Source organism: Anguilla anguilla, chromosome 5 (genome assembly GCF_013347855.1).
Source record: "Anguilla anguilla isolate fAngAng1 chromosome 5, fAngAng1.pri, whole genome shotgun sequence".
Taxonomy (NCBI): Eukaryota; Metazoa; Chordata; class Actinopteri; order Anguilliformes; family Anguillidae; genus Anguilla; species Anguilla anguilla.
In genome coordinates this window covers 65,285,152-65,310,887 of record NC_049205.1, presented here as the reverse complement: position 1 = coordinate 65,310,887, position 25,736 = coordinate 65,285,152, and the positions used below count along the sequence as shown (strand labels likewise).

General features: G+C 45.6%; 1 protein-coding gene across 5 annotated transcripts; it reads left to right on the top strand.

Moving 5' to 3' along the window:
• The first annotated feature begins 1,254 nt into the window (after positions 1 to 1,254).
• On the top strand, positions 1,255 to 25,726 carry slc43a1b (solute carrier family 43 member 1b). Of its 5 annotated transcripts, none has more exons than XM_035419630.1 (15): positions 1,255 to 1,570; positions 8,086 to 8,243; positions 9,226 to 9,409; positions 9,883 to 9,938; positions 10,980 to 11,056; positions 17,509 to 17,601; positions 17,955 to 18,088; positions 18,534 to 18,694; positions 19,003 to 19,149; positions 19,569 to 19,604; positions 20,536 to 20,671; positions 21,610 to 21,739; positions 22,010 to 22,083; positions 22,859 to 22,982; positions 23,712 to 25,726. In XM_035419630.1, exons 2-15 carry the CDS (start codon positions 8,090 to 8,092, stop codon positions 23,886 to 23,888), a joined length of 1,683 nt encoding a protein of 560 aa, XP_035275521.1. In that variant the 5' UTR covers positions 1,255 to 1,570; positions 8,086 to 8,089; the 3' UTR covers positions 23,889 to 25,726. The 5 variants fall into 5 exon arrangements, with proteins under 5 accessions (XP_035275521.1, XP_035275519.1, XP_035275523.1 ...); XM_035419628.1 differs by having other exon boundaries at positions 9,223 to 9,409; XM_035419632.1 differs by lacking the exon at positions 8,086 to 8,243 and having other exon boundaries at positions 9,223 to 9,409.
• The last annotated feature ends 10 nt before the right edge of the window (positions 25,727 to 25,736 follow it).

Here is a 25,736-nt window from a genome sequence, read left to right as displayed (position 1 = left end):
GTAATGTTTTTTTTTTTCCTTTTCTCTGTTGAAACTAAAAAGAAAAAGGGAATCCATTTTGTAGAATTTTTGGTATTGTAATTGATACCATTATCATTATTGTTTTAATTCCACAAATGAAAAATGCTTCATGGAAAAGAAATACCAATAAACACTTAATTTCAGACCTTTTTCTATGGTTTATCATTGTGATTATCATTATAATAATTATTAATACTATTGTTTCCTCCTCAGACACTTCATTCTGTGGGATCCTAACAATGTCCTGCTAGTTTCTCTAAACACAAACACGAAATGGCACATTTTGTTTCAAATCTGATTTATATTGAAAATTATAGTTTAAAAAATGTGCAATTCGTTTTTAGTAAAATTAAACAAGAATGCAAAGGTCTGAAAACAAACAAAACCAAGAAAACTGGGAATAATTCCAGATACAACATGTATTTTTTCAAAAATAAGTTTAACTGAAAGATTAAATTCTGAAGGGCCAGGAGAACACTTGCAGGTCAACCTAACATCCAGCAAACGAACAACTGATTTCATTTTACTGGATGTGAAACTATCACCACAATAGATATTTTGAGCAATATAACAGTGTCAAAGGTCTTCCAAAAAGGACACTACTTATAGATAGTTTTCAACACCATCTAGTGTCCATAATATCCCAATCTGAAGTCCTCTCCATGACCTCCCTGGGTACCAACCCTCTCGTTTTCTCTTTAGATGGTATTCTGTAAACACGTGACAGAAAAAAAAAACAAAGCAAAAAATAAAACACGTTATGACAGCTCAAGAGGTGGCATAATTATAACTGTTATACAGACGGCGACGTCTAGCCAACAATTCCAGCTAAAATTGACCAGAAAACCATACTAACTTTTCAAGGACAGATGTCTGTGTGTACGATGTATTGTTTACAAAAATATAATAATCACCTGCCTTAAACACCCTAAATTACTACCGGAACAGATTTTACTTACCTCGCTCAAAAACATTTTTTAAGAAATATTTCCCGCGAATGTTTGTCGAAGGTTGACGACTGGATTGCGCGCGCACAAGGCTGAAATGGCTACTGTTGGAGCAATGCACAAAAAGTTATTCATCGCATTGCATTTATGACGCCTTACCTTCACAGCGACTCCCTCCAATACAGGACGGTTGCGAGAGATGGCGTCGTTGCGCTCAGAGTAAAGCGCGTCTTTGACAGCAGAAAGTTGGCATTGAGAGTTTTTAATGCGAGTAGGAAAGGCGTGTGTCAGAGGGAGAGAAAGTGTGTTGTGCGAAATTATGACCCATTTATAGAAAGAGGGAGGGGGCGACTGAGTGTAAAGGAAAAAGCCTGGTTGCGTGAGCCCCTTTCCTGCTATCGGCTCCTGAATAAAACGTGCAAAGTTTTGGGTGGCAGCGTTTTTGATTTTGGAGTTCATTTTTTTACTTCTGACGTGTCCAAAGGGGGAGAGGAGCGAAGGAGAATCAAGACGGTTTTATGGTTGGGGAAGAACCGAAGTTTTGAAATATCAGCGACCACGACGTTCTGTTTTGATTTATTTTTGAGAAGATAATATTTGAAGTAAGTTTATTTCCCCCATCACTTCTGTTAATGATAATCGGAGAAGATTTTGTTTCGCTACATGTGGCGCGCGTTACAGAGCCAAATTTGGTAATACAGCCTAGTCAACTTCACGCACGTGGCACTAGATTTGACACATTTCGCCATACACATATCGTTCAACTGATTTTTTTGTTTTCGCATTCATTTTTTATACATAGATGCCTCACTGTCAGCAATGCAGTCGTCTCGATCAATTAGTTATTACTCTTACAAACAAGAACAATTCCTAACGTGACTTGTTGGTGGGAAAACAACTAATAACACTTTTTTCCACAGTTATGTTAAATTATTTGTAGTATTTGTTATTATTTATAACGATATGTGTTCTTATGAGTGGTTTTAGTTCTTAAACAACAGTACCCTTTTCAATGAACCGCGCGCATTGGTATAGTGTTAGCCGGAGCAATGTTGCGCTGCGTGTAGTGTTTTACTGGTGATTGATCATAGTGTTGGGGTGGTATCAGCTGGTATTAGTAAGCAGAACATTTGACCCTGTATTAGCCGGATGGAAACGGAAACACAGTTTGCAAACACTGCACTTCTTCGTAGTAGCTGTGCGCGCAGCTGCTGTTAGCTTTGGGGCATGAGAGGTCATATAAGTTCAGCGCCGGGAAACAGCTGACGTGCGGCGGGAGTTTGGGGTGGTGGGCGTTTCATTATAGGACGTTAGGAAGTGCCCTCTAACTCCCCCGAGCCCCCGTTTCTGTAGGTCAGCGCATCACTGTGTAACCATGCCAGCGCCCCTAACGTATTTTTCTTCGACTTTGTTTTTCGCGGCTTTTTTTTTCTTGTCAACGCTCCCGTCCTATGAGAATGATTTCTCTTTCACTTTCTCCATCTCTCACGCTGTTATAATAATATTTATAACAACGATGATAATAATAATAATAATAATAATAATAATAATAATAATAATTAATAATAATATAGCAGAAGTAGTACTGGTGATGTATTTCGCTTTTGTATACCCACATACACACACACCACAGGCGTCAATGCTCAGTTTCCTGTCTCAGAGCATTTTGCTCAGTCTCCTGTCTCAGAGCATTTTGCTGAGACGATCTGCTTTGCAGGTCCTCAGAATGAACAAAACACACACTGTGGTCAGATTGAATCTGTCCCCAAGCCTTGGTGGGAGTGTGGACACACTGACCAGCACTCCTGCAGGGCTCTGTGCCAGACTAGCCCCCACAGGATCACAGAATCACAAGGTCACAGGATCACAGAATCACAGGATAACAGGGTCACAGAATCACAGGATTACAGGATCACAGAATCACAGGGTCAGAGGATCACAGAATCACAGGGTCACAGGATCACGGGGTCACAGGATTACAGGGTCACAGAATCACAGGATCACAAGGTCACAGGATCACAGAATCACAGGAATACAGGGTCACAGGATCACAGAATCACTGGGTCACAGGATTACAGGGTCACAGAATCACAGGATCACAGGGTCACAGGGTCACAGGTGGACGGGAGGTTATTTAGTCAGAAGCCAAAGGTGGAAACGGGTACAGCTGTCACCAGTGGCCCTCTGGTCAGCAGCTGCTGTGTGTGATCCTGGGATTGCCACATGCCCCCCCCCCCCCTCAGGGGATACCACATGCTCCCCCCCCCCCCTCAGGGGATGCCACATGCCCCCCCCCCCCCTCAGGGGATTGCCACATGCCCCCCCTTCCCCCCAGGGGATGCCACATGCCCCCCCCCCCCGAAGGGCCTCTGGTCAGCAGATACTGTGTGTGCTCCTCTCTCTGTGTGGCCACCCCAGGGGATGCCACATGCCACCCTAAACTGCCAAAGGGCAATAACAGAGCTTACAGGCCCTCACCCCCCTCACCGCCCTCACCCCAACACCTGCCAAACTTCACTGCGGACAGCTTTCACACCTCAGTGCTCCTGATCCGTTTACGCTCATTACTATTTAAACCCAAGTCCAAGCAGTCCCGTGCTAAATTCATACGCCCCCGCCCATGTAACTCTGACAGAGGGGGGGAATAAATATACTGTTTTTGATTCACATGGAAAGGCAATCATGTATATTTAATCACAGTTAAATAAATTAATAGAAATGTGTTTTCAAAATGTAACTTAAAAAAAAATTCAGATTGGAAGGAAATCATGTACATTTCATCACCTTGGTGAAAGAAATGAATATAAATTTATTTTATGATGAAAAATGTGTTCCAGTGGCAAATCAAGAAAATATGTAAGACTTCAGGCTTATGTCCAAAACATGAAATAAATGCAAAAAATTTTTTAAATGTAAAATTCTGATGAATAAAAAGTCATGTTTATTTAACAACCACAGTGAAATAAATGAATGAAAATGTGTTTGAAGAAATTTAAGATGAAAAATGTATTTCAGGGGAAAAACAACAAAATACATAAGTCTTGTGTCCAAAAAGTGAAAAAAGCAAAACTTTAAAATGTCTTTTTTTTACTTGGATAGGAAAGCATGTTAATTTACCAACCATCATTAAATAAATTACTATAAATGTATTTTTTTAAATTTAAGATGAAAAATCAGTTGTATCACAATGTATCACAACAATTGATGCAATAAAAATGATTAATATGTAATGTTGAATGATCAATATTTAATATGATGTAATGATTAATATGCAATATGCACAATGTAATAACTTTTTCCTCTTTAATGTAATAACTGATGGTTAATGTAATAAAAATCTTAAATGGGGTTAGGAATGCAGTACTTACTAACTTTTAGCAGTTAATGTAATAACTAATTGCATTAACCAGTGGTTATTACATTAACTGGGGGTTACAACTTTTTTCATGAATCATGTAATACTTCATGACATGGCAAGATTCCCGTCTGCCGTCATATCAGGTGTCGCACTTCGCTACGTAAATAGAATTGCACTGGAAGGCTCAGACATGAACCCCCTTACTGGAACATGGCCTTGCCGTGGCGGAAGGGCTCGCGAGGTTTTCTGATCCCGAGAGCTGTGACCCCTGGTGGGGTCCCCCAAGGCAAACTGGGTTGGGAACACAGATGAACTCGATCCAAAATGACCTTGACTGAATTGTAAAAAGAATTAAGATTCAGCTTGCCCTGCCTGGAACAGTGTTACCCGGGACCCATCCCTGGAGCCAGGCCTGGGGGTGGTGTCTGCAGGCGTGTGCCTGGTGGCCGGGCAGCCCACATATCTCGGCCGGGCCCAGCCTGAAAAGACTATGTGGGAAAACCGTGTGGGCCCACCACTCGCAAGGTTCAGGGTAGGGGTTGGGTGGCAAGGGGGCGGACAGCGGAGTGGACCATAGCAACATTTGTTTGGGCAGCGGAACTCTGGGTATGTGGAACAGTACGTTGGAGGTGTCCCGGGTGAGAGGCACTGGGCGGGAGTGGGGATGTGGGGAAGTCCCCGTTTAGTGGCCACTCAGTTGGAGTTCACTGCAGTGGACGAGAGGGCCACCATAATGTGACTACAGGTAGAGGAGAGGAAAACTCTTGTGCCTAATAGCAGTTCTGAGCATTCGGCCTTCTTTGAGAAGGTGGGAGGGGTGCTGGAAAAGGCCCCACCTACTGACTCCATTGTCCTACTGAGAGACTTCAATGCTCACGTAGGCAATGACTGGGAAACTTGGATGTGCGTGATCTGATCTGAACCTGAGCGGTGTTATGTTATTGGACTTCTGTGCTAGTCATGGTTTGTCCATAACAAACAAAATGTTCAAACACAAGGACGTTCATAAGTGCAGACCAGGCTGTGGTACCAGAACACCTTGGATCAATGATCGACTTTGTAGTTGTTTCATCAGGTCTGTGTCCAAATGTTTTGGACACTCGGGTGAAGAGAGACGGACGGAGTGTAGCACAGTGGGTAAGGAACTGCGCTTGTAACCAAAAGGTTGCAGGTTCGATTCCTGGGTAAGGACACTGCCGTTGTACCCTTGAGCAAGGTACTTAACCTTCAGTATATATCCAGCTGTATAAATGGATACAATGTAAAAATGCTATGTAAAAGTTGTGTAAGTCGCTCTGGATAAGAGCGTCTGCTAAATGCCTGTAATGTAAAAGAGAGGAGCTCAGCTGTCAACTGATCACTGGTGGTGAGTTGGATCAGATAGTGGGGGAAGTTGTCAAACTCACCAGGTAGGCCCAAACATCTAGTGAACGTTTGCTAGGCAAAGGACCCAACTCTCCCCTCCAGAGAGCTTCTCCCGCATGCCGGAGGAGGCTGGGGACGTGGAGTCTGAAGGGAACCTGTTCAAAACCTCTATTGAGGAAGTGGCTGCCAGAGGCTTTGGTTGAAAGCTGGTTGGTAAATGTCCTGGCCACATCCCAAGGACCTGTTGGTGAAGAAGCAGGTTTTCCAGGTATGGCATGGAGGACTGCAGGCAAAAAAAGGCTGCAGCTGCTGCCGGAGTATGGGAGGAGTTGGGAGAGGCCTTGGAGAAGGAATTTTCGGCCGACCCCAAAATGGTTCTGAGAAACCATTCGGCACCTCAGGAGGAACAAGTGGGACACTGTCCAGGCTGTACTTAACAAGCATGATGAAACTCTGTCTTCAGCTCGGAACATTGTCGGAACGTGGAAGGAACACTTTGAGGAACTCCTAAACCTGACAGACGCCCTCCATTCAGGAGGCTGAGCTGGAACAGTCTGGGGGATCAGAGTCCATCCCTGTGGCAGAGGTCACTGGGTGGTTGGAGAGCTCCTCAGTGGCAGAGCACCAGGGGTGGATGAGATCCCTCCACAGATGTTGAACGCTCGGGATGTTGTTGGAGTGTCCTGGCTGAATGTCTTTGGAGTGACAGGATGGTGCTCCGCCTTTTTAAGAAAGCAGACCGGAGGGTGTGTTTCGGTTACCGGGGTATCACACTCCTTAAGCTTCCGGGGAAAGCCTGTGCCAACATGATGGAAAAGTGGCTTTGTCCCATACTCAAACCATTACTTTATTTGGCACCCAATTTAAGTCTGAGTTCAGTAGTTTTGGAACATTGCATATTTACTTAAAAATGTCAAAATACAAAAGCCAAAATTCTTAAAGTGAAAAATGATGTTCATCCAAAATCAATGACTCAGCCTGGCCCAAACCATTTTCCAAGCTCCTGAATGTAACCATAACATTTATTTCACACTAACATGAGCCAAATTCTTGATCCTAACTCTAACCTCAATTCTAAGCCTAAACTACATAATAGGAGTCCATGAGTCATATTCACTGTGCAAAATTAATTCACTGAAATGAATACAAGGAAATGTGTTTGGAGTCATATATTTTGAAATTAGTATTATGCTGGAAAAAAAAACAAACAAAAAAAAAAAACAAGATACATAAAGCGGAAAAATTTAGGTCATCCAATATCAATGACTGACCTTTGCCCTTACCATTTTCCTCGCCCCTAATCATAACGCAAACATTTTTTCAGACGTAACTCATTTAGATTCCTGACCCTAACCATTACTGGCAGATCATATTTCAAGGCAAAAGGGAGGGACAAAAGGGTTATACAAAATCAAAGATAAAAACCCATTTTACTAGCTCTGAAACATAACCATAATATTTATTTGATACTAAACCCCTAATTGCAAGTATAAACCATATTTAATGCATTTGAGTTATCATAAATATGAAATATTATTTTTACAGGGGATGAAAAACAATGGAAATGTCATTAATTCAATTAAAGAATTGCAAGGACGGGTGTCTGAAAAAATCACAAAATATAAGGCCATTATCTTTAGTCCGAAAAATAGAAAAATTCAAGTCATCCAAAATGAATGACTACACTTGTCTGAAACATTTCCATTGCCCTTAACACTAGCATTTGTTTCACATTTACATGTACTGCATTCCTAACCCTAATCATACCCCTAAACCTATGTTTAGCCACTAAAGTAATCTTAAATGTGTGATTTAAAATGCATGGATGACAAAAAATGTAAATGTTATTTTAATTAAATAAAAACAAGGAAATTGGTTTTGTGCAATATATTATGGAAAGTGCATTTCACAAAAAAAACAACATTAGACAACCCTCTATCTCTCAGTGCAGTGTTAATGTACTGTATTAACTCTCTCTCTCAGTGCAGTGTTAATGTATTGTATGAGCCCTCTCTCTCAGTGCAGTAGTAATGTACTGTATTAACCCTCTCTCTCAGTGCAGTGTTAATGTACTGCGTTAACCCTCTCAGTGCAGTGTTAATGTGCTGTATTAACCCTCTCTCTCAGTGCAGTGTTAATGTACTGTATTAACCCTCTCTCTCAGTGCAGTGTTAATGTACTGTATTAACACTCTCTCAGTGCAGTGTTAATGTGCTATATTAACCCTCTCTCTCAGTGCAGTGTTAATGTGCTATATTAACCCTCTCTCTCAGTGCAGTGTTAATGTGCTATATTAACCCTCTCTCTCAGTGCAGTGTTAATGTGCTATACTGTATTAACCCTCTCTCTCAGTGCAGTGTTAATGTGCTGCGTTCACTCTCTCCTCCATCTCAGAGTCATGGCGCCATCTCTGGCCCAGGCCTATAGGAGGCGCTGGTGGATGGCGGGTTCGGCGGTGGTGGAGAACCTGCTGTTCTCAGCCGTGCTGCTGGGCTGGGGCTCCCTGCTCATCATGCTGAAGCACGAGGGGTTCTACTCTCACCTGTGCACAGGTATGCTTCTGAGTACCGGGGGTTCTACTCTCACCTGTGCACAGGTATGCTTCTGAGCACCAGGGGTTCTGCTCTCACCTGTGCACAGGTATGCTTCTGAGCACCAGGGGTTCTACTCTCTCCTGTGCACAGGTATGCTTCTGAGCACCAGGGGTTCTACTCTCACCTGTGCACAGGTATGCTTCTGCTGCAGCTACCGCCATCCTGCTCCTCAACATGAAGACAGGGTGCTGTCATAAGGCCTTGCTCTCTCCATCTCTCCCTCTCCACCTCTCTCTCTCTCTCCATCTCTCCCTCTCCCCCCTTTATCCATCTCTCCCTCTCCCCCCTCACTCTGCATTTCTCCCTTTCCCCCTCTCTCTCCACCTCCCTTTCCCTCTCTCCATCTCTCTCACTCCCCTTCTCTTTGTCCACCTCCCTCTCTCCTCTCTCCCTCTCCTTTTTCTTTTTTTCTCTCTCTCCTCCTCTTGCTCCACCCAGATCCATTCAGAAACAACAATTTACATTACAGCAAGGAAATTCAGAAAATGTATCTGTATTTTTTTTAAAAGGATAATAGGTCACCTCAAGGCTTTCTTTGTAATAATTTGTAAGGATCAGTTATTATTTGCAATAATACTGGAGTTATTCCATTTCTGACCTTTTATAGGTATTGTAATATTACTGAGTTGAGTGTTTATGGTGCATAAAGCCGTCTCTCTTGGGGACTGTCTCTCTTAGTCTCCCAGAGGCCGCCTCTGACAGCAGCGCATTAAGAGTGACAGCCTCTGCCAAAACACCCGTTCGGCAGGAGACAGAATCTGCACAGAATTTATCATTTAGAATTTCAGTATCTCTTCCACTCTCTCCACCTCCCCCTCTCTCCATCTATCCCTCTCCCCCTTTATCTCTTGCGCTCCCCTTTCTTTCTTTCTCACTCTCCTCTCAGAATTTAGAATTTCAGTATCTCTCCCTCTCTCCTTCCTCCTCTCTCTCCCAGCAGAGAATGGGACAGTGGGCAGTAACCACACTGTGTGGGAGAGTGGTGATTGGCTGAGCTGCGTGGAGCAGGAGGAGATGCTGAATCTGGGCTTCACCATTGGCTCCTTCCTGCTCAGCGCCGCCACCCTCCCCCTCGGCATCCTGATGGACAAGTACGGGCCCCGCCCACTGCGGCTGGTGGGCAGGTAAGTCACCAGAGGAAGGGGTGGAGCTCTGTATGTGGGCGGGACTGTGCAGGGGGTGGGGCTCTGTATGTGGGCGGGGCTGTGCAGGGGGTGGGGCTCTGTATGTGGGCGGGGCTGTGCAGTGGGTGGGGTTCTGTATGCGAGTGATGCTGTGCAGGGGGTGGGGCTCTGTATGTGGGTGGAGCTCTGTAAATGGGTGGGGCTGTGCGGGGGTGGAGCTGTGTATGTGGGCGGGGCTGTGCAGGGGTTGCAGGTGGAATAGAAACAGTGAGGAGGTCATAACAGGGCAGTAGGACTGGCATGAAAGCCAAGTGAACACAAAACATTTCTCCCTCCCTCCCTCTATATTCCTCCCTCCCTCCCTCCCTCTATCTCCCGCTCTCCCTCTCTCTTTCTCCCACTCTCCCTCCCTCCCTCCCTCCCCCTCTCTCCCTCCCTCACTCCCTCTCTCACTCTATCTCTCTCTCTCGCAGCGCATGTTTTGCTTTCTCCTGTGCCACGATTGCAGCAGCAGCCTATGATCCCAGAGGTCAGTCCTCTCCTCCACCGCAAGAGTGCGTGTGCGTGTGTGTGCGTGTGTGCGTGTGCCTGTGCGTGTGTGTGTGTGCGTGTGCGTGTGTGTATGTGTGTGCGTCTGTATTTATGCATGCGTGCGTAGGTGTGTGTGTATACATGTGTGCATGTTTAAATAAATAATGACGTGCTTTCTTTGGCCAGACAGCCCAGCATGTAGTCCGCAATGAAATCCCATCCTAAAGCTGCCTATGTGCAGGCTAGCATTGCGGCATCACCAGCTACTGTCACTAATGAGCACCGAACACCACAAAGCACCAGCTACTGTCACTAATGAGCACCGAACACCACAAAGCACCAGCTACTGTCACTAATGAGCATTGAACACCACAAAGCACCAGCTACTGTCACTAATGAGCATCGAACACCACAAAGCACCAGCTACTGTCACTAATGAGCACCGAACACCACAAAGCACCAGCTACTGTCACTAATGAGCATCGAACACCACAAAGCACCAGCTACTGTCACTAATGAGCACCGAACACCACAAAGCACCAGCTACTGTCACTAATGAGCACCGAACACCACAAAGCACCAGCTACTGTCACTAATGAGCATCGAACACCACAAAGCACCAGCTACTGTCACTAATGAGCACCGAACACCACAAAGCACCAGCTACTGTCACTAATGAGCATCGAACACCACAAAGCACCAGCTACTGTCACTAATGAGCATCGCACACCACAAAGCACCAGCTACTGTCACTAATGAGCACCGAACACCACAAAGCACCAGCTACTGTCACTAATGAGCACCGAACACCACAAAGCACACAGCTTAGCTAGCCGCAGCACATAAGCCAGTTTATGGGTTTAGCTTTCAGTTGTAACAACACCCCAAGAAACCAAACACTACTGACTTTCTGGTCCCAGGAAAATAATAAAAGCATTAGTTTTTTGATTTAAGTGGCACAATACTGTAATTATGATTGCCATTTTTACATTGCATTTGTAAGAAACCCCACAGATAAACTCTCTCTCTCTCTCTCCAGTCCTTTCCGTGCTCATCTTCATCGCTGTTGCCTTCAATGGATTTGGCGGAATCTGCCTCACCTTTACCTCTCTCACGGTGAGATGCACACACACACACACACACTCACACACTCACACACACACACGCACACACACACACACTCACACACTCACATATGCACACACACACACACACACTCACACACACACTCACACGCACACACACACGCACACACACACACACACACACACACACACACATACGCACACACACACGCACACACACACTCACACATACGCACACACACACGCACACACACACTCACACACATACGCACACACATACGCACACACACACGCACACACACACACGCACACACACACTCACACACATACGCACACACACACACACACACACACACACACACTCACACACATACGCACACACACACGCACACACACACTCACACACATACGCACACACACACGCACACACACACTCACACACATACGCACACACACACGCACACACACACTCATGGCTTGTCTCTATGTAGTGTACACATTGGGTTGTAACTACGATAGAGCGCACCAAGGTCATGTCTGCAGTATTTTTTTCATGTCCATTTCTAAAGCCTATTTTTAAATTAACTCTTTAGCAAGAATGTCAGCTGCCATTCATTTATGAGAGGAATGAATGGTCTTTATTATCTCAAATTTAAGCCTAATCTAGAGGCACATGAACAGCATTTACACCCTAAAATGCATTGTGAATTAAATTAACAAATGAAAGGCAAAAATAGAGCATACCTCAGCCTCATATGAAATATGAAATGGGGAATATACCACCTCATATCAAAAATGCATTAACGTCTACGTTTTTGGTCAATACAGTGTACTGTGAATGTTGCTGAAGTATTTGACAATATGTCATTTCTTTATAAGCTTATAAGATATATGAAAGTTACCCTAACTGATTAAATAAAACAAAAATTTTTAAAACAGAAACGCAAAAAGTTCAGCATAAAATCAACCCAATAGAGTACTTTTAACTCCAAAAGAGTCTAAAGTGTAAAGTGTAAAGTGTAAACTTTGTTGGAGGTTGTGACACTAGGAGGTTTGCAATGTGGAAATGAAACCGCATACAGGCCTGTTAACATATTCTGCTTATTTTAAGTGATTTTTTTGGCGTTTTTGAAAGGGAGGGACTGATGTAGAGGGACCCTGTCATGGAGGGTCGCGCTCAGGAGTGTTGGAGCTTTCCTGGTGTTTGGCACAGCAGGCTGTTTATGTTGGGAGTTTATTTTTACTCTGATTGAATTTATAGCTGGAGTGCGTTATGTAATTGTGCAACTGAGAAATAGGGGCGCGGCAGTGGTGGCCATCGCTGGATTGGTGGAGGGAGCTCCACCAATCATGTACACTCAGTGCGTTGGTAACTGTGAAGGGAGCAACGCTGAAGGTGATTGGTGGATACGGTAACAGTGATGAGAACAACGCTGAAGGTGATTGGTGGATACGGTAACAGTGACGAGAACAACGCTGAAGGTGATTGGTGGATGGTGGATACTTTCTGCCCCTGCTTCCATGATCACTCTGAGAATGAATAAGTAACCAGAAAGTATCCTCCAATCACCGCTGCTGTTGTTCTATTGCTTTATTACCAACGTACCCTGTAATTGGTGGACCCTCTTCTTTCTCTGTGGAAGGCAATGTCACCACTTAGGATCACCCTCTGGAGCGGTCATGTAAGTTGTTTACTCAAACGCCAGTGGGGTACGTGCCACAAATTCTTACTCTGCCACAGAGCCTGTGGGCCTCTTTTCAAGCTGAGATACATTTAGACACAAACATTTTCACACAGTCAAGCCATTAATAACGAAGGTTATTACAATTAAATTGCCGTATCTACGTCCTGTACATTCTCTGGTCCAGGCCGGTCCGATCTGATCTGGTCTGGTCTGGTCCAGTCTGGTCTAGGCCAGTCCGATCTGGTGTGGTCTGTTCCGGTCCGGTCCGGTCCGGTCGAGTCTGGTCTGGTCCGGTAGGGGCCAGTCTGGTCCAGTCTGGGGTCTGGTCTGGTCTGGTCTGGTCAGGTCTGGTTCAGTCCGGTCTGGTCTGGTCTGGTCTGGTCAGGTCCGGTTCAGTCCGGTCTGGTCGGGTCTGGTCAGGAAGGTGAAATCAGATAATCCAGCGGGAGGCGATGGACGGGTGAGTGGCGGTCAGGAGCAGCAGATAGCGTAGCTGCACAGGCGAACTCAGCGCTCCTGTCAGCCCAGGCTCTCCCAACCCAAACATGGCTTTTTACTGTCTGAACACTCTTTAAACATGCTGCTCAAACAAAGGCAATTTTAACTCACACTGTGCTCACATTTATTTCCCAATTTCTACCTAGAATTACGCAAGAAGATGAGTTTTACTCAAAAATGATCTTAGACACGACTTTCCTCAAAATAGTCTCCTTTGGCTTTAATTACAATTAAACAAATTATTGGAAGCCTATCCAATCATTTTAGTAGTGTGTTTATATATGTGTGTGTGTGTGTATATATATATATATATATATATATATATATATATATATATATATTTGGAACCTCCACACTGGCAGAAAAAAGGGGAAAAGAACAAAAAACAAAATGTAATATTGGGGAAAAGATTCCCTCGCTTCCCTTGAGGAGTTTCCAGGGTCAGCAGGACAGGGAGCCTCTGGAATCTGGGTCTCTGGGCCGTGGGTTACTGAGTGTGTATCCGCATGTTAGATGTGTGCAGTAGTGCAGTACCTCCCTGTATCGCCCTCAGAGAAGCCTGTGGAAAAGGCCTTTCATTAATGTGCTCAGTTACTCCACGCCAAGGCCCGTGGCTCACGTTTGAACTTGCTATGCGTTTACGCCGCTGGCTGGGGTGCCGCAGTCAACAGCAATCAGTCAAAATCCCTGAAAGTATTTTAATCCGGCAGTGCGCTGTAAGAGCTAATCAAAGCAGCTGCAGTCGTCACAGCCCTCGGAAAGATCTGGAAAATTTCCCAAAATAAATGAAGGTATAAGTACGATTTTCCATTGAATATACAAAGAAAGCCCTGCGGTACGCTAGCGGCCTGTCCAGGGTGAATTCCTGCCTCTCACCCCTGCCCAGGATGAGCTGGTATAGAAAATGGATGGATGGATATACAAAGAAAGACGTTCTTTCCGTCAGCCTTAAGAATGTTTTCTCTGGATGTTATTTACTACCGAGCATGGTGGTGCCGGTGTGGGGATGATTTAACCAGTAAGCTTTGCCTTTTCAGCAAAAGCTACTACTAGCTGTGGATCTCTGCCAATAGATTAACAGTCAGAAGAACAGCAAGTGTAGTTTGGCATGATAACAAACTGTTTTTCTACAAATACCTTTGCCAGCAGCTTCAATGGAAACTAGCCTCACTTTTCTGACACATAACCTTACAGCACTATGAGCCTGGCCAGGCTGCTCATAACCTTACAGCACAATGAGCCTGACCAGGCTGCTCATAACCTTACAGCACTATGAGCCTGACCAGGCTGCTCATAACCTTACAGCACTATGAGCCTGACCAGCCTGCTCATAACCTTACAGCACTATGAGCCTGACCAGGCTGCTCATAACTTTACAGCACTATGAGCCTGACCAGCCTGCTCATAACCTTACAGCACTGTGAGCCTGACCAGCCTGCTCATAACCTTACAGCACTATGAGCCTGACCAGCCCATTGATTTGCGAGACATAGCCCAACTTATGGGGAAGCGCTTTGCTAATATACTAATGGCCATTTACAACTTTTGATGAATCCCCATGGCCTCATGGTGGAGAGCCTCCAGTTGGAGCAGAGTACTCTACTGAGCATGACTAAGACCTGCTCAGACCAATCAAACTGCAGGACACCGATCCACAAACTACAGCGTCCAGGTGCTCTAGACTCAGGGGTCAAGACTAGCGGGAATCTAACAAACAGATTAGTGAAGTGGAAGATTTCCTGATAATACAGAATGTGATGAAAGGTAGGGGACGTGATTGGCTGGGAGGTGGGCATGTCCTGTAGTGATTCAGGCTAAGGGGAGGGGCTTAATGAAGCATGCCATGTGGTACCGTTTTGAGGACTATTAGGGGAGAAGACCAGCCGTGCAAACACTACACCTCTTAAGGTCTGCCCTCCAGAATATCCCTTGTGTGTGTGTGTGTGTGTGTGTGTTTGTGTGTGTGTGTGGTGTGTGTGTGTGTGTGTGTGCGTGTGTTTGTGTGTGTGTGTGTGTGTGTGTGTGGTGTGTGCGCGTGTGTGCGTGTGTATGTGTGTGTGTGTGTTCGTGTGCATGCGTGTGGTGTGTGCGTGTGTATGTGTATGTGTGTGTGTGCATGTGTGTGCGTGTGTATGTGTGTGTGTGTGCGTGTGTGCGTGCCTGTGTGGTGTGTGTGTGTGTGTGTGTGCGTGTGTGTGTGTGTGTTTGTGTGCATGCTTGCGTGTGTGTGTGTGTGTGCGTGTGTGCGCGTGTGTGTGTGTGTGTGTGTGTGTGCGTGCGTGTGCGTGCGTGCATTAGCCTGTGAATGCCAGTGTATTTTGGCAGCACAGCCAGTGGAAAGCACTACATGTGGGTTCCAGGATAGAAATGCTGGCACCCTACCCTCCACCAATCACAAGCCAGCCCTGCCTACACACCCTCCCTTCAGCCCCTCCTTCAATCTCTACCCAAAACGGGAAAGGACACACACCTAACCCCCCCCCCCCCCCCCCCCCCCCCCCCCCCCCACCCCGTTCGCCCGGCTTCTCCCCTTCTGTGGGGTGGCTCAGAGGTGGGTAAACTCAGGGGAACGCTCTGATTGGCCCGGCTCATTTACACCTGTTTAAATGGCCGCATCTGGCTCATAGAGACATTTACCTATTTAGTGCTTGTCAAGTCCAGATAAAGAATTTCATTTTGAGATGCATTAGTGACTTTCTATTGAAACTTTAAAAAAATTTTAATGAGATACACCAGAAATATCTCTTTCCTGTCTGTCTTACAGCCTGCCGGTCTGTCTGGCTTTTCTGCCTGCCTGTATGTCTGTACTGCCTGTATGCCTGTACTGGCTGTGTCTGTGTGCCTGTGTGTCTGTACTGCCTGTGTGTCTGTCTGTCTGTCTACCTGTGTGTCTGTACTGCCTGTGTGTCAGTACTGTCTGTATGTCTGTGCTGCCTGTGTGTCTGTACTGCCTGTATGTCTGTACTGGCTGTGTGTCTGTACTGCCTGCATGTCTGTACTGCCGGTGTGTCTGTACTGTCTGTACTTTCTCTCCCCTGATCTGCAGCTTGTTTCCTGTTTTTCCTCAGAGAAAAAGGAGGTCCTGGAGTGTATGCTTCCATACACCGTTTCCCTCCTGTAACCCTAACCCTAAGCCTAACCCTAGGAGATACATCATGATGTCCCCAACGATCCTTGGGAAACATCAGCAACTTGGGTTGCTGTGCTCACTGGATCTCCTGCCAAACGATCACCCCTCTTTCAGAGTGGGGGCGGTTTCCTCCTGAGCCATGCTAGTTATGGTCACAGGCCAGCAGGCCAGTCCAGCGTGTGCTGTGGCAGTGTGTGGCAGAGCTCACCCTGTCCTTAAGCACCAGCCCCCCCTCCTGCCCGTACGGATGGATCTGCACACTCTGTTTCCTTCCACAAGGACGGAATGAACAGAGAGAGGGAGGGAGACAGAGAACGAAAGGATCAGAAAGACAGAGGACGTAAGAAAGAGAGGGAGGAGAAAGAGAGAGAGGGAGGGAAACGGAGAAAGTGAGAGAATGTGTTTGTGTAGGAGGGAGTGTTCTGTCCTTAAATAAACTTGAGAAGAGGGATACTGGTCAAAGCACAGCCCCCTGAGGAAGCACAGTGTTATGACTACCACAGCAAGGACACGCGGTATATACTGTATATGCACACACAAGCACACACATGCACACGCGGGTATAGATATATATATATGCACATACATACATACGTACACATGCATGCACGCACACACACGTGAATATATATGCACACACACACATATGCACGCATGCACGCGCACACACGAATACGTATACATGCACATGGGTACACATACGCAGAGCTCGTGCACGAAGAGACAGACGCACACACACACAGAAATATGAGGGAGACTGGCCTGGATCGGTGGTTGTTTTGTGTGCGTTTTGTGTTGAGCTGTGACGTTTTGTGTGACATTATGTCACCCTTTGTTGTGTGTTTGTGTGGGCATGCCGATTGGTTGTGCCCACGTTAGATAGATTGGCTGAGTCCACCTTAGGCAAGTGATTAAGCTCTGCCTTGAAATGCCACAAACCTCTTCTTGGTGCCCTCTGCTGGAGACTTTGGTGTCACTGCATCATAGGGAAATGGGAAGTGGAGTTACTTCCTGACTCAGTCCATCAGGTGTCCTTCCTCCTCAGAACAGACCCCCCCCCCCCCCACACATACACACCGTTAAATGAACACATGTTATGCTCTGCCCCCACGCCCCCCCCCCCCTCCACAGTTACTGAGCATCTCATTTATCTCTCTCTCTCCCGCCCAGTTACCCAACATGTTTGGAAACATTCGCTCCACCATCATGTCCATCATGATCGGCTCTTATGCCTCGTCAGCAGTGACCTTCCCTGGAGTGAAGGTACGGACCTGAACGCCATCTGAACACTGCCTGAACACCACCTACTGCACACAGTACTGATACTGACAAGCTTGCACTACGGACCTGAACACTGCTTACTGTGCTCGGTACCAATACTGATGAGCTCACACTACGGACCTGAACACTGCTTACTGTGCTCGGTACCAATACTGATGAGCTCACACTACGGACCTGAACAATGCTTACTGTGCTCGGTACCAATACTGATGAGCTCACACTACGGACCTGAACACTGCTTACTGTGCTCAGTACTGATACTGTTTGTACAGTCCTATCCCTGCCGCTCACCACCCCTCTCTCTCTCTGACCCCCGGTCTCCACCAATCATGCAGCTCATTTACGACGTGGGCGTGTCCTTCCGGGTCATCATGTGGGTGTGGGCGGGGCTGGCGTGCCTCGTCTTCCTCAACTGCTTCCTCAACTGGCCGGTGGAGGCCTTCCCCGCTCCCGAGGAAATCACCTACACGTCAGTCTAACACTGGCACAACACTGCCGTCACGCTCCTGCAACATTACTGTGACGCTACTGCAACATTGCAGTACGGCTGGCGCAGCAATGCTATAGCACTGGCACAACACCCCTCAACATTAGCACAACATGACCATACTACAGCAGTGGCATGCTACTACGATGCTAGCACAATGTTATTGTGACATTAGCCTAATGTGAACACAATGCTAACATAACTTTACCACAGGAATGTAGTGCTAGCACATTAAAATGAGCCATGCTAGTGCTAGCAGAGCCTGAATGCAATGTAATGGAGGTGCACTGCTATAATGCTAGTGCTAGCAGAGCCTGAATGCAATGTAATGGAGTTGCACAGCTATAATGCTAGCACTCGCGCAAGATTACTAGAGCAATTACCGGAGCAGTGTTGCGTGAGCTTCAAAGGAGTGTCTGTACTTCAGGAAGAAGATGAAGCTGAGCGGGCTGGTTTTGGACCACAATGTGACCGGAGACCGCTTCTACAGTCACATGACTGTGGTGGGACAGCGCCTCAGTCAGACACCCCGTCACATGGACACATCCTCCGAGCTGATTGGCCCCAACACAGCCACTAACTCACAGAGTGAGTACAGATGTAGACACACACACACACACGCACATGCATACACACACACACACACCAGGGTGAACACACTCAAACTTTCACAGCATGCACTCCTTTATATATATATATATATATATATATATATATATATATATATATATATATATACATATTTCAAATGCACACACACAAACATACCCAGGATTCAGAGTGTATACTTATACAGTATATAACATAAATACACACACATGCACGCACACCCAAATATACCCCCCCTCCCAGATTAATGAACATTGACCCCCCCCCCCCCCCCCCCACCCCTTCAGGTAGCGTCCCATTCCGCAGGTCTGTGTGCTCCCCCATCTTCCTATGGAGTCTCATCACCATGGCGATGACGCAGATCCGCCTCATATTCTTCATGGGTGCCATGAACAAGATGCTGGAGTTCCTGGTAACCCATGGTGACCCCAACCGTGAGTTCTATACAGCCAACTCCAGCACAGTCTAGTACATACCCTGCACACAGATACACAGCCAACTCCAGCACAGTCTAGTACATACCCTGCACACAGGTGGCCAGACAAACACACTTTGGAGTCACTTTTATGTCTGAAGTAATTATATTTGTAAACCATAATTAATACAAACAAATGTACAAATTTGGCTACAGACTGTAATTAACATGATTTTGGCACAAATGTCTGACACATATAAGCTGAGACGGGATGTCTGTGGTTGTTGCCATGGTCATAGTCCAGAGATGCTTTAATGTTTTTATTAGGATGTCTATGGTTGTTGCCATGGTCATGGTGCAGAGACACTTTAATGTTTTTATCAGCATGTCTATGGTTGTCGTTTTTCTGGGCTGTGAATTTTCATGAATTTCTTTCAGCTTCTGAAGAGTTGGTACTGGCTGCAGAAGAGCAAGGTATGAACGTATGTGTGTGTGTGTGTGTGTGTGTGTGTGTGTGTGTTGCGGTCTGAACAAGCTTTGTGATAACAACAGGCAGTTTCAAGACATCTAACCGACTGTTTTGGTGGACATACCGACATACCACCATGTTTATTTATGGACATAGATGTTCCTCTGCTTTTATTTTCTTATTTGTACAAAAACGATTCTACAAAAAAACGATTCTCCTTGCTCAAAAACAAAAACACAACCCAAATCATCCATATGTAGACTAGTGGGCCAACAAATTAAATAAAACTGGTATGAAATAAGGCCTGAGCAGGAGTCACTAATCACCAAAATCTGAAAAATGGCCCCGCTGCTATTCAATATACCTGGCTTATAAACAAGAACACTATACACACAAGAGAAGGAATGCACTAAACATTACACATTTGCAAATATGAAGCATAATGCAAGTATTAGACGCCAGTGCAGCCCAAACAAACACACCACCTTTCATCAAGGCCAGCTTAGCATGATTCAGGTAAGCCGCCCCCAGCTCACCTGATCATGATGTCACAAAACAGACGGGCATGCCTGATGCTCGTAACTGTGTGCGTGGTTGTGTGCGTGTGTGTGCAGATTCTTTGTCTCAGTTTTGATCATGCTGTAATGTGTGTGTTGGTGTGTGATTGTGATGTCATTGTTGTGGTAGTGGGGTTCTACTGGTCCTGGTGTGTGATTGTGATGTCGTTTTTGTGGTAGTGGGGTTCTACTGGTCCTGGTGTGTGATTGTGATGTCATTGTTGTGATAGTGGGGTTCTACTGGTCCTGGTGTGTGATTGTGATGTCATTGTTGTGATAGTGGGGTTCTACTGGTCGTGGTGTGTGATTGTGATGTCAGTGTTGTGATAGTGGGGTTCTACTGGTCCTGGGTTGTGATGTGATGTCATTGTTTTGGTAGTGGGGTTCTACTCCTCGATCTTCGGCACGCTGCAGCTGCTGTGCCTGGTCACCTGCCCCTTCATCGGATACATCATGGACTGGAAAATGAAGGAGTGTGAGGAGGATAAGAGCCAAGGGATGGAGGGAGAGAAGAGGTGAGAGAGAGAGACAAGGGTATGAGTTTGTGTGTGTGAGAGAGAGAGGAGGATGTGTGTGTGAAAGAAACAGAGAGAGCGAGAGTGGGAGAGAGAGGTGGTTCTTATTTGTTATCTCAGCGTGTATACTGGTGTTGCTTGGCTGGTGTGTATGGTGTATACTGGTGTTGCTTGGCTGATGTGTATGGTGTATACTGGTGTTGCTTGGCTGATGTGTATGGTGTATACTGGTGCTGCTTTGCTGATGTGTATGGTATATACTGGTGCTGCTTTGCTGATGTGTATGGTATATACTGGTGCTGTTTGTCTGATGTGTATGGTGTATACTGGTGCTGCTTGGCAGATGTGTGTGGTGTATACTGGTGCTGTTTGGCTGATGTGTATGGTGTATACTGGTGCTGCTTGGCTGATGTGTATGGTGTATACTGGTGCTGTTTGGCTGATGTGTATGGTGTATACTGGGTGCTGTTTGGCTGATGTGTATGGTGTATACTGGTGCTGTTTGGCTGATGTGTATGGTGTATACTGGTGCTGTTTGGCTGATGTGTATGGTGTATACTGGTGCTGTTTGGCTGATGTGTATGGTGTATACTGGTGCTGTTTGGCTGATGTGTATGGTGTATACTGGTGCTGTTTGGCTGATGTGTATGGTGTATACTGGTGCTGCTTTGCTGGTGTGTATGGTGTATACTGGTGCTGCTTGGCTGATGTGTATGGTGTATACTGGTGCTGTTTGGCTGATGTGTATGGTGTATACTGGTGCTGTTTGGCTGATGTGTATGGTGTATACTGGTGCTGTTTGGCTGATGTGTATGGTGTATACTGGTGCTGTTTGGCTGATGTGTATGGTGTATACTGGTGCTGTTTGGCTGATGTGTATGGTGTATACTGGTGCTGCTTGTTTGATGTGTACCTGATTTGTGTATTGGCCCCTTCAGCTGCCCACTTCCCCCTAAGAGAGACAAAAAGGTCCAGAAGCTCACCAATGCCATACGAGCCTTCATCTTCACCAACCTTCTCCTGGTCATCTTCGGAATCATCTCCCTCATAGACAACCTTCCTATACAGGTACAACAGTGCTACCAACCTGTACACAACCCACCAGATCACTTCCACCTTCATATACAGGTGATATAACATTACCTGTACAGGTGAGGAAACATTGTCTACCTCTACAGATAAGGAAATTCTGTTTACCTATACAGTTGAGGAAATACTCTCATAATGCCTCAAGCTATCTAGCCAATTAAGCTGCAGTTTATAGGGACGGCTTTCGCTCTCTCTCTCACTCTCTCTCTCACTCCGTCTCTCTCGCTCTCCCTCTCGCTCCCTCTCTAGGTTATCTCCTTCATCCTGCACACCATGGTGAGGGGGTTCATTCACTCCTGTTGTGGGGGTCTCTACGCTGCTGTGTAAGTACCCAGAGTCCTCCTGGTTCACCTGAGGGCCACAGCTTCACAGATGCCTCTAAACTCACCTGCTTGGAGCCCACTGTTTAGCTATTCATTTGATGCTTGGCTTTGGTGTGGTGTGTCTGACATTAGCTTGCTTGGCTGTGGTGTGGCATGGCTAACATTAGCATGTTTGGCTGTGGTGGGCATGGCCAATATTAGCATGTTTGGCTGTGGTGTGGCATGGCTAACATTAGCATGTTTGGCTGTGGTGTGGCATGGCTAACATTAGCATGTTTGACTGTGGTGTGGCATGGCTAATATTAGCATGCTTGGCTGTGGTGTGGCATGGCTCATATTAGCATGCTTGGCTGTGGTGTGGCATGGCTCATATTAGCATGTTTGGCTGTGGTGTGGCATGGCTAAATTAGCATGTTTGGCTGTGGTGTGGCATGGCTAACATTAGCCTGCTTGGCTGTGGTGTGGCATGGCTAACATTAGCATGTTTGGCTGTAGTGTGACAAGGCTAACATTAGCATGCTTGGCTGTGGTGGGCATGTCTAGCATTAGCATGCTTGGCTGTGGTGGGCATGTCTAGCATTAGTCTGTTTGGCTGTGGTGTGGCGTGGCTAATATTAGCCTGTTTGGCTGTGGTGTGGCATGGCTAATATTAGCCTGTTTGGCTGTGGTGTGGCATGGCTAACATTAGCCTGCTTGGCTGTGGTGTGGTGTGGTGTGGTTGACATTAGCATGTTCTGCAGTGGTGTGGCTGCAGTAACGTCAGTGTGAATCTCAGGTACCCTTCCAACCATTTTGGGACGCTGACCGGGCTGCAGTCCATGATCAGCGCCCTCTTCGCCCTTGTCCAGCAGCCCCTCTTCATACTGATGTTGGGACCCCTGAAGGGAGACCCCTATTGGGTACGAGAGGAACTACACCTCAGTGCACAAACACACGTACACCCACAAACACACACACACACACACGCATACACATCGGCTGTCTTTTCACTAATAAATACAGTAAACATCATCTTTTATATTTTTTCATGTTTTAATTATCCATATTGATGAGTTGTCCTCCAGTAGATTTAATCCTGTCCTAAAGTAAATGATGGGTGGGGGACCAGAGGTGGCCGACGAGGGCCGTGTGTGTTTCTGGTTTTCAGAATTTGGCCTTAATTACTTAATTAGCGCTAATATTTACCCCACATTTCTTCATAAGCGCATGAATGACAGCTGAAGACCAGTTTTTTGTCCCTATATGAAATGTTTTACCAAGATCTATTTAACGAGCGAACCGGTGAAGCAACCAGTGACCTCATTTAGACAGTGTAATTGGTGGAAACAAAAACCTGCCACACTGCACTGACACACTGTCTGACCACTGGCACGCTGACACATGTACTGATGCACTGACACATGTACTGACACACTGTCTGACACAATGACACACTGACGCACATACTGACACACTGACTCACTGATACATGTACTGTTGCACAGACACACTTACTTACTGACTGACACATGCAGTGACACACACTGGCTTCCTCACAGACATATACTGACAGACTAACTATAATAAAGTCTCTCTTCCAATCAACAGTGACAGACTAATTCTTTTAAACACTTTCCTCCAATCAACAGGTAAACCTGGGGCTGCTCATTTTATCATTGGCTGGGTTCTTGTTGCCTGGATACCTGTTCTATCATCGACGGAACCTCCGCCGGCAGAAGAGGGAACGTGAAGCAGAAGCTCTCAGCCAATCAGAGCACAATGACCCAATACACCATAGCAATGGCCACCTTGCACATGAAGCTTAGGACTAGAGGAAAAAATATGAATCTGTAAATAATAATATGGATTTTTCTCTTCAATTATAATGGAACTTGATCAGAAATGTATTTTGATTACTTTATTTAAAACCAAAATCCAAAATAATTCACTTGTGTTTTAAGTTCATATAATTGTTTCTTTAAACTCATGTGTATGCAAAAACATACACCCACCACACACGCAAGTGCACCTCGGAGGAAGTTTTTGTTACTGTCAATGTTTGAGTGAATAATTCTCAGAATTCTCAGTCTTTTCCCGTTACAGCCAGTTGAAACCGATTCAAACTGACTGTGGTGAAACCAAATGTGACCGGTTCAAACTGACTGTGGTGAAACCAAATGTGACCGGTTCAAACTGACTGTGGTGAAACCGAATGTAACCGGTTCAAACTGACTGTGGTGAAACCGAATGTGACCAGTTTTTAAACAGTGGTACTGCAAACTTCAGTCATGCTCTTGCACTTCAAGTAAACTCACACGGTGAAATAGATTGTATCTAAAAAAAATAATTGACAGTCAAATGAAATGCACGAACTGAAGTCATCCTGCCACTGAGCAAAACAGAGAAAGGCGTGCCTCCTGTCCCAGATGGAGCACTACATGCTGTTTCACCAGCATGGCCCGAATGCCTTCTCACTTTTAAGCAGGTTCCCCTCACAAGCCTTTAGGAGAGCACCAGTTAAAGCAGATCCGGTAGGATCCAGCTAACCAACGGGCTGATTTAAGCATTAAACTACCTACCTAAATGCCGCTCACCGTACTAGAACTAGAACATATGGGAAACCTGTCCATTTGTCTCTCTGTCTGTTTGTCCATGTTTTTATTTGTCGTGCATTGTGATGTGGAGCGTTAGTCACAGCTTGGATTGCAGCTGAAGCTGTCGTGTCCCCTTTAAACTGGTGCTGTCCATGAAGGTGCTTTTTAAACTGCATCACAGGTTTGGCCATTGAACTAAAGATCACGGTCAGCAACTTATTCATCAGTCGCTGAATAATATCTCTTGCGTTATGTCACCAATGTAACAAACTACATTTTTGTGTTGAAATTATCTTAATATTTTAAAGCAATGGTAGAATAGAAAACATTGCATATTAAGCATTTGGGGGATGCCAGGGGCTGTGTTTGTTCTGTAGTTTGTCCATTACTTCATTACTCAGTGCCTTAAAATCAAAGGCTGAGTCACTGAGACAATACCAATTAAAATGGTTTGGGTGTTTGTGGTTCATATTGTGGACATGTTCATTAATGTTAAGGGTATGTTTATCTTTTACAAACTACAGTTCCCATGATTATCTTGGGTCCTACAATGATGCACTAGTGGCTCGTAAGAGCTGCACTCTTTTAGGATGATTGTGTATCTGTGTGATTTTTTTGCACTGCAGGAAGTTATTGAATTTAAGAACTACAATACCCAGCGTTGTAAAACCGAAAGCATAAAAAGTATCATTCTGAGAGCTGAAAAACCCTGCTGGGTATGTAGTTTTTAAAAGTTTCAACCTGTGCTGCATAAATGAGTCCCATGAAAAATGTATGTACTGTAAGCATTAAGGATTTGTGAATTTATGGTAGCATTAGTCACTGTTCATAGTGAGCTGCAGTTCCCTCAGTGGTCTTGTGATTGGGGAGGGCGCTGTCACTCTGTTACAACAGAAAAACGTGGACTGTAAAATTTCAGAGATCAATTCCAGCCATGAGCTGCTAGCTGTACATAGCCTTTGATTGAAGTACTGTAATGTGTGGTTGTGTTGTTTTGCACTGCTTGGCCTTGTGAAGATGTGTGTCCATCTTTTCAATAGGGGAGAAGGAATAAATTAACATCTTTGTGCCTTGTGTGTT

Bases quoted from the DNA above. Each gene is read 5' to 3' on its own strand.
- slc43a1b (XM_035419628.1), top strand. From the start codon at position 8,090: ATGGCGCCATCTCTGGCCCAGGCCTATAGGAGGCGCTGGTGGATGGCG. The intron at 18,089-18,533 runs GTCAGTCTAACA...TCTGTACTTCAG, and splicing joins CCCGAGGAAATCACCTACAC to GAAGAAGATGAAGCTGAGCG. The intron at 22,084-22,858 runs GTAAGTACCCAG...TGTGAATCTCAG, and splicing joins GGGGGTCTCTACGCTGCTGT to GTACCCTTCCAACCATTTTG.